At 43.8% G+C, this 17,608-nt stretch overlaps 1 protein-coding gene across 1 annotated transcript in view; it reads left to right on the forward strand.

Moving 5' to 3' along the window:
• Window positions 1-17,608, forward strand: part of GUSB (glucuronidase beta) — a 200,478-nt gene that overhangs the window by 87,753 nt on the left and 95,117 nt on the right. The window contains exon 6 of the mRNA XM_085649764.1: window positions 8,646-8,798. Within this exon, the coding sequence (XP_085505890.1) occupies window positions 8,646-8,798 (153 nt within the window). The remainder of the gene's footprint in view (window positions 1-8,645; window positions 8,799-17,608) is intronic.

The following is a 17,608-nucleotide window of genomic DNA, read 5'->3' on the forward strand; positions in this document are numbered from 1 at the left end:
TAACTGAAGCTAAAGCATGCAGACATACCAAATGCTAAATTTTGCCTGTAGCAATGGATGCCTCAAAATACTTGCAAGATATTTTGCTTATTTTTTAGGCCACTGCTGAGGGGCAGTTCTCTGAGCTGGACTCAAAAACACTACGCCTGGTCTGCGATAACCCAAGGACACCGCTTGCTTGGTAGACCACCTTGCCTCACTATAATGGAGCACAGATTTCTATACTTTGAGTGTTTTTTTCAGCCCCTGGGCACCTGCAACATTTTTAGATGGTTGCGAAATTTATAAATACCACTGTTTTCTGTTTAATAATTGATGTTTCGACTAGACGGGACCATGTGTAGTCCACCGGCGTTGTGATTCCTTCAGCTGACTATCAATGGTTACTTCTGGCGAAAAGGGGTTAGAAGGAGTTGTGGGACATAAAATATTAGCTGGGCAGCATTGATCAACTTAATGGGTATTATATGTGTGTTAATTACGGAAAGTCAGTAAACCTTACATTTTACATTAATATATTTTTGAATGGTGGAAGCAAGTTCGAACAATATTCAACAACTTGTCCCTTTCTGGATCTCGCCTATCAGACCCACAAGCTGTCTGGCTGCAAAAGACCTATTGTGATATTGATTCAGTCTCCAAATGCATACCTTTGGTTGGCCTTATTGCCACTCTTTTTTTTTTTTAAATATCTCTTTACTGGCTTTTCTACAAAGGTACAGGCCTTTCTTAGCTTGCAACAATCAAATCGGAGACCAACATCAATACCTATACCCTGGTAGCCGTACAGTAGGTATACTTATCAGTGGAGATAGTTGAGCAAAAACCAACAATAACAAATAATGACAAATGAGCAATACTCGCAATGTCACAGTAGATAACCCAGCGTAATTCAGTGTAATCTCCCCATCTATCCATATCTTCTCCATTCCCTTAGTCGCAGAATAATGACTCCATATTCCGCGCCATTAATCAGGCATGGTAGTCGCAAAGCTACCCGTAGATCAGAACATTTTGGGTTCCCCACATCATGTGCCAGTCATATCAATTATTAGCCAGATCCCATACGTAGATCAACCTCTGTGTGGCACAGCCTTCCTGTCGTGTTCATGGTGGCATATTGTCCGACTTAGCCTGCAGTGCCAGTAATAGCGTGTCCCAGTTTGTATTGGGGCCCCCTTCCTCGTTTGTTGGTGTATGTGGGTCAGTGTGTTGATTTCGGCGATACACAATTTGATCAGCTCCTGGATCAATTTTAAATTTGAAGGAGCCAACCCGGCCTTCCAGCCCATGGCTATACTTCGCTTTCCTAAGAGCAGGACCAAGTTTAGGAATTTGTTCATGCATTTGGACTTCACCGGCTCTGTGAACCTCCCCAACAAACACCCCTCTACAGTCGCATGTAAAGGGTCTACCCGTGAGGTCTGCTAGTATGTCCGAAATCACTCTCCAAAATACTTGGATATTTGCACCATCCCGCACCATATGGAAAAAATCTGCCTCTCCTGCCTTACATCTGGGAAATGTCAATGGGAGTCCAGGATATATCGTAGCTATCTGCACCGGGGATAAGTATGTGCAGTGGAGATAATTGCAGATTTCTATTGACCGTTTTGGCGTACTCTAATATTGCAGCCTATTCCTTTTCTGGTATATCTCTTTCCACTTTCTGTTACCATTTTAACTTTAGTGCGGTCGTGAGTGCATGAAATGAAGGAGCCAACGCCCTGTGCATGTAGGTCACTGCTCTACGGTTGACCCCATGTGCTGGTAGAGTGGATAACGACTCATTCTTAGCAGGCTCGGTTGTTCCTTTTCCCCAAGTTGCATCGAGGGCCAGTTGTTAGGCCCCATATGTCAGGAACTGATCGCTGCACAGTCCATGGTCCTTTGTGAGGGTATCGAGTGTAAGGAGCTCGCCATCAAAAATAAGTCCCCCAGAGTGGTGACCCCAGACTTTCGCCAGGCCCACATAGTGTGTTTAGTAGCTACCCGTGCCAGATCCAGCATCCCCCATAGTAGGAGGTCGGGGGAGTACTGAAAATGTTTTCTAGTCTATTTCAGGTATAAGCTCCCGCAGATTTTTATTGTTAAAGTGCTCTGGTATAAGTCACCGGAGGCTTGGTGCTTAGATATAGCATGCTAAGGAGATCCCTTTTGCCTAGGAGGTGCATTATATCCTGTCTTTTAAAATCGACTGTTAGCCGGCACGCTAGCCAGACCAGGTGCTCTGCCACATAGTAGATTTCTGGGTTGGATTCATGGCTTTATCCATAGAGATTCGTCATGTCTGAGTGAAGGTTCATGACAGACTGAGGGGAAGGACCATAAAGAGATATAGCAGTTTGGGGAGGACTGTCACCTTGATTATGGCCACTCGTCCCAGTGGGGAGAGTGGGAGGCGGAGCCAGAAAGGAGTCGGCATTCAGAGCACTCAATTGTGCCGCCGTGAGTTGCGGCATCTGCACCAAGGCCAGGAATTGATCAATGTGGGCCGGGTGGTGGGGTCCTGTCCACCGCATATATACTCTTATAATAGGTAATGAACGCCTCATTAATGTCCGCCTGTGTTGTGACCATCCGTTCTTTGAGTGTTAGTATGGCCCCAATAGGCTTCTGAGGTGAATCCAAACAGATGAGCCAGGCAAGTAGGGGGCCTAACCTGTCTCCTTCCTCATGTTGGCGGTGAGGTATTCCCTATAATGTATGTATCGGAGTCGCTCCATCAGGGCGTGATGCGCTTTGCCTGGTTCCAGGAGTTTCGACCTATGTGACTGATCTCATACTAATACTTTTTCAAGATCTCGGAGTTGTCCCTCAGCCTGCAGCATCTCAGTTATTACTACCTTCCTAGTTCCATAAGTGGTTTTGATGCATATGACCCTAATCACAGCATCAAAGACGTTCCATTCTACATTTTTCTGTGTGTCCTTGCCCTTGTTAGTCTGGAAGGCCCTGAACGGGGGTTCCAATAGTGTTTCTGGCTGCAGGTGTCACGTCCGCACCGCCGCTTGTATGTGTCCCAGTGCTTGCATTAGAAGAATACAATTGTGATCCGAGACAGTGCGACATAAGTATTCGCTACTGGAGATGGTGAGTATTAAATCAAGAGAGACCATAAAGCTATATAATATTGTGTGGTGCTGAGTATTAGGTGTATTCGCGAGTCTCAGAATGACATTCCCTTTATAGATCCTCCAGCCCCCTCTGGTCAGCCCATCTCCTAAACCCTTGTGTCATGGGTCCACTTGGACCTGAGGGAAGGGACGGCAATGAGCAGTCCAATTCACTGTCTAGTATCAAACTGTAATCTCCCCCCCCCCACATAGCCTGTGCGTATCGATAGTTATGTGAAGGTGCGAGGACAAGGCATCTAGGAAGTGTACCTGTTTGATATTAGGAACATATAAGCTCTCGATGGAGGAGGACCGTCTATCGAGGGTTGCGTCCACAATTATATACCTGCCATCTGGATTAATGGACGTATGCGATATAGTAAGTGAGACCCCAAGTGAGATCCATATTAATAAACCCCTGGCATATGCTGAGTAGCCAGTGCCATATATTTGTGCCCACACACATGAAAAATGGGAGAGAAGTACTACTACTTTTCCATCCTCCCTATAATAGAACACTTTTACCCACACAAAGAGGAAAAGGAGGGAGCGGTGGGTGTTAAGGCACCCCACGTAGGTAAAACGCAATGTTTTGTATAAATGCTCTCACCCACTAATAGTGCCATGCTTCATCATAGCTGCTACAGCTTCCCTCCACAGACCAACGCCTGGGATGGAGCAAAGGGAAGGAGAGGACAACAAAAACCGATATGTTGGGATCCACCCAGTAAAACTACGCATAAACAAACAGTCAAAGTGAAGACCTAAAACTACCTCAGTAATGCCCTTAGCAGTCTTCAATAGTGAGCTTCCTGGATAGGATTAAAAATCAAACCAAATATGGAGATGGTCTTGAAGGGTAATTAGGGCCTCCATGTCTCTCATTACTGCCTATTCTGTCGACACGTTTCGGCTAGTCTTTTCCGCCCACTCAGGGTCATTTGGCCTTCCTCAGGGCTAGCGATCCCGTTTATTTACTCCCCTTAGAAAACAAAATAATTTTCGGGTTGGAAGGAAATATAAAATATAGTGACCTTTACTTGTCACTTTCTGTGTGAACACACACGGATACGAAAGTTTCGTCGTAATACTCTTTGAAACTGGAGTGCAAGCGGGAGGATCAGCCTGTAGTCACACTTTCTTCAAGGGTCGGATGCCACCTAATCGTGCCTCTGGCCGCCCCATGTATATTTATTCCCGCCATCATTCGATAGCTTGGTAAGTTCCATTGCATTCATGTGTGTCTCCTGAAGGAGGGCTTTTTGTATTCTGTGTCTACGGAGAAAGGATTACACCTTGTGATATTTCGATGGGGAACCCAGCCCCTAATGTTCCATGAAATGACATTGAAGTTGCCTATAAAGTTGTACATCAACCAAGGAACTATAGTGTGGATTGAGAGTGGAGTAGGGGAGTAGGAAGATAGTAGGCTTCTCCCGTAAGGTGTGCTGCATATGGATCTTCCAGTCGTGGGTGTAATAAGTCTGTGTGTGAGGGTCCCAACCTCTCCTACCCCCGGTCTAGGTGCAACATACCCTGTCCAATCGAACTAATGCAAACATAAACAGAAATGACCATGCAAACATAAACAATAAGTAGGTGCGCAGCTGCTTGGCTCTGCAGAGGTTAGGTTCAGAGCAAACGTGATCTGAATTTGCTCCCCCTTCAAACATTAGGATAGGATTGCACCCTAGGCAATCTGATTATGCAGGCATCACACGGCAGGATGGCCATCGTGGCACCCCACAGCAGGCCCAGAGACATTACAGTAAGTCATCCGCAGTGCTGGGGGTGACATTATGTTGTGTCTGAGTCTCCCTCTGCTTTCTCAGTGTCGCTGGCCCCCAGCACATTGGGGGCCCCTCTCTGAGCCCAAATATCGGAGACCAGCGTTGCACACTCTTCGCCGTCCGCTCCTATGTGGGGGTCCCAGGAGGTGGCCGCAAGTATCTCAGTCCTTCTTGGTCTACAAGTTGCCTCCGGCCCAGCCTTACGTGCCCGGGAAATATATTGTGACCCTGGTCCTCAAGCCATGACACTAAACACTCCCTCCCCTTTCTCCGCCCATTCTGCCTGGAAAAAATGATCACTCAGCGCCGGGACACCTCCTTGCGAGGTAGCTGTTCGCGCTATATAAATATCGGTATTATTATTATTATGACAACATATCATCTGGGGAGATAAAGAAATTATTTTTGTCTTGTGATGCGCAGTTTCGCAGCGTAAGTCTGACCATAGGGAATGTCCAGGTCTCTTAGCACTTGTTTAGGCCCGGAGAAGCGGAGTCAATGTTTCTGTGTCTGGGTAGCATAATCAGGTGTATTTTGGGACCTTTGTACTCAAAGGGACCATGGGTGCGCACCTGCTGCAATATATTATCACGATAGTTCAATAACCAGGCCACCATTGGTCGCAGGGCTGGCCCAGTGGGCAATGGGCGGTAAGGCAAACTGTGGGCTCCCTCAACAGTGAAGAACTTAGACTGGGTGTTAGGGAGCACCACCTTGAGTAGCTAGTCTTCTAGAAACAGTTCAGCTGATAGGCTCTTCGCTATGTCCGGCAGTCCCACTATCCTGATATTATTACGAGAGGAGCAGCCTACCGTGCCCTCTGCCCAGTCCTGTAGCAGACGTAGGTCTCTGTGCATACTGTCCACCTGTTGCTGCAGTGCCAAGACTGTGGGCCTCGTAGTGGCAATAGCAGATTCACTCTTCTCCACTCTCTCATATAGTTTTCGATGACCTGCCCTGAGGAGACCCAAGTCTATCGCTATGGTGTCTATCTTCTTATCTTAGCACCATGCATGACTCCCTGATCATCTGTAATATGGTACCTGTATTATCCTCCTTTAGACTGTCTATTTGCGCACCTGTATTTGCAGCAGCAGCAGCCTGGGACGACTCCCTCCGGTCACTGCCGGGAGTCCCTTTCATAATCAGTTTGCCCATGTCCGTAATCCCCTCCAGGTGCAGGGCTCCCGAGGTGCAGCATTTGGGGCATCCAGGTATCCGCTGCTGAAATGATACATGTGCCCTCACCAATGATGTCATGGCAGGAGCCCCCAGAGCAGTCCAGAAGTAAAGAGCCAGAGCTACGTGGGGTAGAGGGGGCCCAGACAGCTCAGGAACGGTTCTGCGCATTTCCCTGTGGAGGAGCAGCGCTAGCATCCGTATTGGGCCTAATAGCTCCAGTGCCCGAAGTCAAACTAACCTGGAAGCGAGACACAAGAGTTTGCCGTCCCCACTGGACCTCACCCCCGCCAGCAGTCATCAGGAATCCAGCTCACCTCTTCACCAATGGTACGATATCTCCAGTGGTGTCCTAGACCACGTCATGTTCTCCAGCTCAGGAGTGGGTGAGCAGTGGCACAGCGCCCAGTCCCAGCACTTCTTTGCTACAGCAGTGTGTCGAAAGAGCGCGGGCCAGCCGGCTCAAACCACCCAACCCAAGTACTGGCCCCGGCACAGTCGTCCCAGGCAGTCGAGGCCTGGCACAGCTCGGAGCAGATGTCCAGATGGGCCGCACCCGAGCGACCACCATAGAGCCTCAGGTCACGCTGTCCCCAGTTGAGGATCCGGCGCAGGCAGCTCCAGCTTTAGAAATCCGGGGAGGCGGGCACACGACTCAAGCCCAATAGGCCATATTAGGCCCACTGTGTTCTCCGCTGTGGTGGCTGTGTCTTTCCCGGTCTGATCTCACCAAATGGCTCGGGGAGGCCGAATTTGCAAGAGGTGGAAGTCTCCTCTGTATGCGACCTAGTTGTGCAGGAGGATTACCTGGTCTGGTCCCCCGGGGCGGAGGATCGTGTACGATTGTCGTGATGGGGTGAGACCGATCAGATCAAGCATCCGGCATCTTGCCTCCACAGGCCACATCCCCTGGCTTTATTGCCACTCTTATATACTTGCTTCCTACTTGATGGCTTGCCTCCTCCTTCTAGTGTTTGTCCCTCCACTGGAGCATAACCAATTTACAAACCTGTTGATTAGCTTAATTGTATTCTTGCACTGCTTACATTTAGGGTATAATTTTTTCCTTTTTCATTTCGCACTCCATGAGAGTTGTATGTTAGCTAGCCCTCTCCCGCTTCATCACTTACAAAATGTCCCCCACCCCTTCATTCTGTGTTGGTCCCCACCACTCCCAGCTTTCTGTAAAAGGGCAGCATCAGGGATATTTTTGCCGGAGGTGTTGGGGTATGGCTGAAGAGCACACTTTAATGGTTTTTGTCTTATTGCCTGCATTCGACACATTGCATGAACGCACAAACTTTGGCACACAAAGTCGTTCATGGCGCAGAGGGATAAGCCACTTAGCACTCACTCAGCTGTCGTCTGAGGCAGAGGGTGCACTTACCATGACACTTCTCTTGGAGGCCCATAAATCTGCTCATTGGGCTATTGCAGAAGACCAAATGGTTAAATCCTGTGAAAAAGCATTTCTCTTTACATTCTGATGCTTCCTTATTCTTTTTTAAATTGTTCAAAGTTTTTGAAAAAAAGTAAACCGTGATATTTATAAATATTGAATAGATTGTATTCACTGTACAGTTTGGGATACAACGACATATGTATTTACTTTTCCTTTAGTTTTTAGAATGTATTTCTTTCACGTTTTTAAACAATACTTTATACACATTGTCAACATCGACAATGAGCGGAATGAAATCGGAGTACCTGCATGCTTCTGAAGCCGAATGCCTGCTTCAGCACTGTAGCCGTGAGACCCAGGCCGCCCCTAGTCCAGGCTCCACCAAACAGTCCGCACACTGGAAAAGATTAGTCATCCAACACCTTGGCACACCATAAGTGAGGGAGGGACTTCTTGTGGCCACAGTGCCGTTAACCTGCCTTTTAGCCATGAGTGAGTAATGGGCGTAAGCAGCGTCGAACCAGAGCAACCAGTTAATCTTCTCCGACCTCAAGACTACTCAAACACCCCAGCAGTCAGCATGGGAGCGTGCAACGGATATGGTAGTGGGGGTAGGGAAGAAGTGAACTGGAATGCTAAACGTTCACGAACAGCCTAGAGATAAAAAAAAAAGAAGAATGCAGCTGCCACCCTGCGCGCCGCTGCTCGCTCCCGAGAGCAAAACGCCGTGGGAGTGAACATTTAAAAAGAGGTGGGATATGCGCCCGCCTTTAGCCTTTTGCGTTCTTTCATTATTGAAAGACACACACAAAAGCCAGTCCAGTGTGCGAGAGGAGTCAGACCCACACGAACTAAACACAAGAAGCCTCGCAGAGCAGCGCATGCGCGCTGGCTGAGGCTTGACCTAAAATTGGGTAGATCATGTTGACTGCAGCAGGACCTGCATGCAGCACAGAGTAGAAAGCATCTTTTTTAAGATGTCTAAAAAAAATCAGTTCTTTTGACATACTAGTAAAATATTCAAATGCTTTACAATCATTGAGATGCCAGTCATATGGGACAGTTTTGCCATTTGTGTTTGTTATAAAATTGCCTTTAAATATATTGTATCCTGGATTGAATTTACCTGTTTTTTGTTTTGTTTTGTTTGTCGTTCAGGTTACAGCAACAGCCAAAGCCGGCAGCAAAGTTTATGAGGATGTATATGTGCTTCCAGTGGGGATCCGTACAGTAAAGGTTTCTGGAAACCAGTTCCTCATCAACGGAAAACCGTTTTATTTCCACGGTGTCAACAAACATGAAGATGCAGACGTAAGTGAAGAATGTGTGCCAAGCTCTGGTCTCTGTGACAAAGCTTGGAGGGAGAGAATGTGTTTGTGTGTGGCCGAAGCTTGAGCACTCTGGGTGTAAAGCATGGAGATCGTGTATGAGTGTGTCCAGCTTGGCCCTGAGTGTGTAGCTTGAGAGAGAAGCTTTGAGAGTGACGTGTGAAGCTTGTGTCAGTGTATGTGTGCGCACACCTTTAACACTATTTGAATCAGAAGCTTGTGCCAAGTTGGGTGTGTGTGAGAGATGATTGGGAAGTGTATCAGAAGAAGGAGGTGAGTCTGCAGTGTAAAATCTGGATACTCAAGTTTGTAGACTTAATGCTGGGGATAAGATTGGATTGGAGTCTATGGACAAAGTTTGGGGAGTGTTATGTGTTTGGAGATTTAAGTCTGGGGGTATCTGAAATGCAACCTTAGTTTCACCTATATGCAAAGGCTATGACCTCATTAAGTTACAATCCTCCTGTTGACTTCAAGTACACTTTTATGCTCTAATTCTAAGGCAAAAGCACTCCACATAAATGGGTGTGGGTGGTGGTAACACAAAGAGATAAGGTCCCTGAACCTCACGACAGTCCCTATCTGTGTGAGATATTCTACTTAATCCAAGCCTGTATGGAATGTAATTTAGGGCTTCATCCTATCCACCGGTGCCTCTGCCCCAGAGTAGCCTTTGCGTCATTGTCATGTCATCACACTTTTGCTTAGCTCTGGGACTAATAGTCCCTATGTTCCGGCTGTTCCTTTTCAACAAGTAATTGAACTCAGTTTGTGTGCAGTTAGCTGGTACATTCTAAAGGTTGGGAAATAATTCCTGTAACCCTCGTCATTGGTGTTGTCTGTCGCACAACTGATCTGATGCCACAAAGTGCTCTGCGATCATCAGCACTGGTCCTCTGTCCTCTGTCCTCTGCCTACCTTCCTTTGTTAAACATATGACACATTGTATTGTATTGTTATTGTGTTTCTATAGCGCTTACTACCCCTGACGAGGCGTCAATGTGCTTTTTCGGCGAGTGGCACGCTACTCCGGAACCCAAGAAGGATTAGTGTGAATTAGTGAAATATGAAAGGAATTTGAGTGGTGGATATGTTAGTCCGTTATTTGGATTCAGAAGGATAGCGGAGGGATAGAAAAGGGAAAAAGGTTTGCATTTTTATAGCGCTTGTTACCCTTATGGGGTGTTGAAGCACTTTCTTGGTGAGTAGCACGCTACTCCGGAACCCATAAGGATTAGTGGTGAATTAGTATAGTGAAATATGAAAGTAATTTGAGTGGTGGATAATTATCAGTTATTTGGATTCGAGAAGGCTAGTGGAGGGATAGAGGAGGGAAAAAGGTTTGCATTTACATAGCACTTGTAACCCCTGTTGGTGCTTTTTGGCGAGTAGCACGCTACTCCAGAACCCATCCAAGGATTAGTGTTGAATTAGTATAGTGAAATATGAAAGTAATTTGGGTGGTGGATGATATGTTAGTCGGTTATTTGGATTGAGAAGGGTAGCACTGGGATAGAAAAGGGACAGAGGTTTGCATATATATATATATATATATGTGTATGTGTATGTGTATGTATGTATATATATATATATATATATATATATATATATATATATATATATATATATATATATATATATATTGCAAGATTCGTCTCCAGCTTCCACGTCACCTCGGAAAGACGAACACAGACCCATATATCAGTGCAGAAGTCTCTGTTTTATTTCATTTCACCCAGCACTGCCGCCATTACGCGTTTCGGCCTGCAAAGAGGCCTTGATCACATGACATGTGAGGACGACATTCACATATTTAAAGTGCTAGTGCATGATCACGTGGTACACAATGATTAGGTCACCATAGACATAGAAACGGTCAAAAATCGTTTTAGAACAGTTGTTCATGGTTAACGTAGTGTCGAAAAAGGCACAAAGCATCGAATCATTATTATTGGTCATCATAATGATTAATATCATAAGAAACTTGTTTTGGTACTGTGTAGATAAAAAGTAAAGTGAATACAATTCACCTACTACGAAGAAAACTGAAACAATGTTCAATTTTAAACACATCATATAAACATATATATAGAGATATACATAGATCAATAAATATAAATATTTAGATATATGATTAAATAAATAAATATATAAATATGTAAATAAATATATATGCACGTTCTTATTTGTATAATAAATAAGATAAAAGAATAAAACCCCAGTGGGTATATTCTAAAATTTTCTAATCATAGGTTAAAATCCATGAATGATGATGGTTCAACAATATACACAAGTCCTTCACATAGTTTCAAAAACAGAATAACATAAAGTGCTGGTGCTTTAACCTGAGAATGATGTTAACATTTTTTAATCAAAGCCGTTTCTTTAAAACAAGGGTGTCTATGCTGAATAAAAAGGTGCTACCCAGTGTCTAAAATATACGTAAAAATTACAATGTATTGCTGTGTTTGTTAAAAGAATAGAGGAAGGGATTATCAAAGGATACTACGATGTCTCGTCTATCATTTATCATAAGGGATATAGTAGGCTTAGGGACAGTACTAGTGCCTAATGTTGTTGTCATAGGCACGTATAGAAATCCTCATTGGCGTTAAGCCCGTTGGGTGACTTGGTGTCTAATTCTAGAATGTATCGGGTTTCTAGTTTGCGTAACATGGCTTCACGGTTGCCACCACGTCTGAGTGGCAATACACAATCTATTGCGAAATGTTTCAAATGCTCAATGATATTGTTGTGACTTTCTTTGAAATGTCTCGCGACTGGATAAGCAGGGTCACTGTTAGATATAGCTCTGATGTGCTGGAGTATCCTCTTGTGGACCTGCAACTTGGTACTGCCAACATATTGCAAGCCACAGGGACACCCCAGCACATAAACAGCGAACTCTGTTTTGCAAGTTAGAAATTTGCTTATCCTTCTTTCTTCCATATGGAATGGGGTTCTGTATGTAGTTGTGCTGACACCATGTTTACAAGCTTTGCAATTCGTGCAACGATAGAATCCCTTTCTAGAATTCAGCCAATTCTTGTTTGGAATAACCTCTGGACTGCTTTTAACCAAGTCACTCGACATGGAACGTGCTTTTCTGAAAGTAATGTTGGGAATTGGTGCAGTCTGTTTTCCTATCACTGGGTCATTGCAAATGAGATTCCAATTATGTCGGATTATTTTGCGGATAGTGCGATGTTGTCGATTGTAAGTCAATATCAGTCTAGTTGGCTCTGTGGTCAAATTATCAACAGAAATGGGGGCCATCTGTTTGTTTTTCAGGGCATCAGTTCTGGATGTAAGATTGGCTCTCCTGATTGCCTGATCAATTATCTTTGCCGAGTAACCCCTGGCTAGAAATCTCTGTCTACTTTCATTTTGTGCCATTAGGCATTCCTCATGCTGACTACAAATTCGTCTGATGCGCAACATTTCCCCATAGGGAATGCTGCGAATCAGGTGGCCTGGGTGATGGCTAGAGGCGTGGAGTATAGAGTTCCCAGCTGTGGGTTTTCTATGGAGTCTAGTTTGGATCTGATTCTCCCAAATATAAATCTCCACATCCAAAAAAGCGATGATTTCCCTACTGATATTGACTGTGAAATCAAGATTCAAAGAATTGACATTAATCTGATCTACAAAGTTTCTGGCCTGTGTTTCAGAGCCCTTCCAGATAATGAACAAGTCATCAATAAACCGGTACCAGCAGATTACATGAGTGGTTAATAGTTCAGAGTATGTTGATCTGAGGACTTGCTCCTCCCACAGTCCCATATGCAAGCAGGCATAGCTGGGAGAGAAGCAAGCCCCCATTGCAACACCTCTGACCTGTTGATATACCTGATTTTGGATCATGAAGAAGTTATTATGTAAGCAGGTGTGTATCATGGTCACCAACATTTTGTTATGATTACTCCTATGAATCGATTTGGTACCAAGGTAGTATTCCACTGCCTTGATGCCGTCCTGATGGTGAATGCTGGTGTACAAACTGGTAACATCAAGTGTTATCAATAAACAATCCGGATCCCATGTAATGTCTTTGATCTTATGTAGAAAATCGCTGGTATCACGGATATACGATGGCAGCTGCTTTACATGTTCTTGTAGGAAGTAGTGTACATATCTAGAGGTATTTTCAGTGATGCTGTTCCTTGCAGATATTATAGGTCTGCCTGGGGGTCTTTCAAAGTTCTTGTGCACTTTGGGGATGAAGTATACGACTGGTATGACGGGGTGGTCATTTTTGAGAAATTTAAGTTCATCAACACTTATCAGGCCCGCACTTCTCCAGGCAGTCAATTTTAAATAGAAATCGCACCACATTTGTTTCACCTTGCCAACCTCACTTCTCTTATAGCAGTTATGATCATTCAACTGGCTCATTGCCTCTTCCAGACACAGTTCTCTTGGCCATAAAACAATGTTTCCCCCTTTGTCTGCCTGGCGCACTATAATGTTGCCATTAGATTGGAGCTTCTTGATCAATTGAGAATAACATTGGTTTTGGTGCGTGTATTTACGTTTAGAGTAACCAATAGATTTGTACAGTTTTTTTTATTCAATTGTGGTTAATTCTGAAAAGATGTCAATGTTGTCATGAAGCATGATGGGGGTAAAGGTAGATTTGGCCTTGAAGTGTGTGCTGCTCGACATATTCAATGTAATGTCACATTGGTTGCTATCACTATTACCTTCTTCGGCCAGGTCATAGAGATTCTGTAATATTTCCAGATCCTTGGCACACAAATCTGATGTTATTTGCATTGTCGTCTTGGATTGTTTTTCTCTTTGGTATTTGTTAAGAGCGAAGTATTTCTGCAACTTCATTTTTCTGGTGAACTTATACATATCAATCCGCGTCTGAGCGTAGTTGAAATCACTGGCCGAACTATAGGTTAGACCCAGTGATAAAATGTCAGTTTCTGTTTTGCTTAGTGGTGTTGCTGTGAGGTTTATGATTGTTTGAGGATGGCTTGTTGTTTTGTCGTTTTTGTTTATTTGCGATTCCATCTCTTGTTCTGCTTGTATGCCATTTTTTTGTTGCTGCTTTGCTTTGCGCCTGTTGTTGCTGACTCGTCGTTCACGCCATTTCGCATTTGCTCGTTTGGCTTGATTGTATTTGCCATACGTGGTCGTAGTGTTGCTCGTCGATCTTGACGTAAAAAATCCACCTCTTGTGCCAGGGAAGGTCGTGGAAACCCCAATCTTGAACGCTGTTGCTCATTGTCTGACTCGCTGTCTACTGCTGAGCTGAGATCAGAAGCCGATGCTGCTTGTTCTGAGACATCTTTCTCAGGACCCTGCGTAGTTTTGATGGGGAATCGATTTGGCGTTCTTAGGGAATCAAACTTTTTTGCAAAAGTAAAAATGTGCCCGTTTTGATAATCTATTTTGTCTCTCTGAAACTTGAACGCTTTTCTTTTTTTAATTATTTCCTCCTCTTTTTTTAGGAGATTAAGCATTTCATCACGGAGTTTCTTGGCATGCTCTGATGGTTCCAGTTTTTCTATTTCAGCATTAACATCCTCAATTTGAACTTGTAGTGCTATCCGATCGCTCTCCGCATATTTGATTAGAATTTTCATAAGTCGCCCCGATGATTCTAGGCTACTTTCTGCCCATTCGTTAAGCATGTTAGGATCCGGTTGTTCATAACTAGGAACTAACATAATGCGCAGACCTCTGGTAATTCGTCCTACTTCCGGGTACCTAGAAAGTGAACGATGCTCCCACCATTTAGCTTGCTCTGTGCGCATTAACTTTTCTAGTTTTTTGAACTGTTCCTTTAATGAGGGAGATCCCGTTACTGTTGCCGTTGCCTGTGGGGTTTGTGGAAATTCACCGGCCGGTGAATCTTCAAACATTTCATTAGCCGCTTCCTCTCGGCTCCTCAACACGTCAGCGGCCATTGTGCTGCAATTCGGGTATAGTATCCACTGGTGAGCAAAAAGCGCCTCCGATAGAATATCACGGGCTGAGCTCACGCACACTCCTTCACCAGACCATACGTTTGTCCCTCCGTTACCTTAGCGAGTTCCTTGACGTTGCTCGGGTCCTCCGACTCGTGCTCCACCACTCTCGTCTAGGGCATAGAGGATTGTTCCGTAGTCCGGGGGCTGCCGCGGCTGGTCCTTACAGGACTGTAGAATTCCTTCCGGATGACCAAAAATCTGCTTCCTGCCGCTGGCCCAAAATCGAAGGAGGGGTCTCGTGTATACCGGGGAAGCAATCCCAGTAGAATCAATATTGCAAGATTTGTCTCCAGCTTCCATGTCACCTCGGAAAGACGAACACAGACCCATATATCAGTGCAGAAGTCTCTGTTTTATTTCATTTCACCCAGCACTGCCGCCATTACGCGTTTCGGCCTGCAAAGAGGCCTTGATCACATGACATGTGAGGACGACATTCACATATTTAAAGTGCTAGTGCATGATCACGTGGTACACAATGATTAGGTCACCATAGACATAGAACGGGTCAAAAATCGTTTTAGAACAGTTGTTCATGGTTAACGTAGTGTCGAAAAAGGCACAAAGCATCGAATCATTATTATTGGTCATCATTATGATTAATATCATAAGAAACTTGTTTTGGTACTGTGTAGATAAATAGTAAAGTGAATACAATTCACCTACTACGAAGAAAACTGAAACAATGTTCAATTTTAAACACATCATATAAACATATATATAGAGATGTACATAGATCAATAAATATAAATATTTAGATATATGATTAAATAAATAAATATATAAATATGTAAATAAATATATATGCACGTTCTTATTTGTATAATAAATAAGATAAAAGAATAAAACCCCAGTGGGTATATTCTAAAATTTTCTAATCATATATAGTGCGTGTTACCCCTGATGGGGTGTTGAAGCGCTTTTTCAGTGAGTAGCACACTACTCAGGAACCCATAAAGGATTACTGTTGAATTAGTGTAGTGAAATATGAACGTAATTTGAGTGGTGGATATTAGTCAGTTATTTGGATTGAGAAGGATAGCGGAGGGATAGAAGAGGGAAAAAGGGTTGCATTTATATAGGGCTTGCCACACCTAATGAGGTGTTGAAACGCTTTTTTTGGCGAGTAGCACGCTACTCGGAACCCATAAAGGATTAGTGGTGAATTAGTATAGTGACATATGAAATTTGATAAGTGGACATGTTAATCTGTTATTTTCATTGAAAAGGATAGTGGAGGAATAGAAAAGTGAAGGATTTAGATTTGGGTTTTTTTGGGACGTCATAGCAGTAGTGGGAGGCTTGATATGAGTAAAAAGGGATGCGGAGGGGAAGAGTCAGAGGGAAGAGTTTAGAAAGGCTAGTTTTGGGGGATCAGTATAATAAAAAGAGGTGTCAGATGGTGCAAGGAGGGGTAGAGTAGGGGAGAGTCTGAAAAGGGCTGTTTTGGGGGTCATAGTGGTGGTATGGAATTTGAGATAAATGAGAGAGTGGATGTAGAGGATAGAGGTACAGGGTGAGAAATAGGGTAGTGCATTGGAAAGAGTAGTAGAAAGAGGTTTGAGATTAGTCAGAGAGTTGAGGTAGAAGATAAATTGAGAGAGGTATAGAGTGAGAAATGAGGTAGTGCATTGGATATGCTGAATTAGAAGAAAGTAATAAATATAACTTTCCATAAGTACATGGAAAGTTTATAGATGCATAAAGAAGGAAGTATAAGTAGATTAAAGATGCATTCTATAAACTCTGGTTTTCATGTGTTGTCTTTGAAAATGTATTTATTTATTCTTTTTTTAAACATAGTTATTCGACATGATTATACAAAGCAATACACATATATAGGTACCTATCTATAGTACAAATAAATGCTTATAAACAGAGGGATATGCTGTATATTTCTGTATGTGTATGGTGCTTATGTGGGGAAGAGCCAATTCTTGAGTAGTTTTCTGAAGATAAGGGGGTTGTCGTGGATCTTATGTTGGGGGGGGTTAAGGTAGTTTATATTTTGGCTGCTTGAACAGAGAAGGATGTGCCACCCATGTATTTTTTCTTGTATCTTGGGATTTTGAGGCGAGGTGCCACACTAGAGCGGAGGTTCCTATGGTGAATGTGTTTGGTGATTTTATTTTTGATGAAGAGCAGTCCCATTCCATGTATTGCTTTGTTGTTGATACAAAGCAGTTTGAACGTGGATCTTCTGGCAACCGGTAACCAATGCAGGGCTTTCAAAGCAGGGGAGAAGTGGTCTCGCCGTTTGACATGCAAGAGTAGTTTGGCAGCCGAGTTCTGAATCCATTGTAGTCTTTTCATAGTCGTTAAAGGTGATCCGTGGTAGAGGCTATTGGCGTAATCGAGTTTGGACAGAGCAAGGGAGATGGTAGCTTGGACCTTGTGTGGAAATTCCAAATGGGGGAACATTTGTTGCAGAGTTTTTATAGTAACAAAGCTTGATTTTGCTAGTTGCACCACTGTCTACCTGAATGACTGCTGAGATCTTTCATTTATAAATGTAAAGTCAAAAAGAACAGATCTCTTCCAAAACAGAATTCGCTTCCATTGTCTTTGTTATGTTATGTTAAAGCGATTTATAAAGTGCTTGACTGACTTAATAGGGCTTCCCAGCGCTAAAGAGATGACTACTCAAGAATGGAGCGCAGACTAGAACAATTTAAGAGCCAGGTTTTAAGTTGAGGAAAATATTCTTGGAGGATTGAGATGCAGACGCCACAGTTTAAAGTCCAATTAAACACAATTTCCTTATTGTGTCAAGTGACTGCCTCCCAAGAGTAAATTGCATGAAACAGTA

This window comes from Triturus cristatus, chromosome 3_2 (genome assembly GCF_964204655.1).
Source record: "Triturus cristatus chromosome 3_2, aTriCri1.1, whole genome shotgun sequence".
Classification (NCBI taxonomy): domain Eukaryota; kingdom Metazoa; phylum Chordata; class Amphibia; order Caudata; family Salamandridae; genus Triturus; species Triturus cristatus.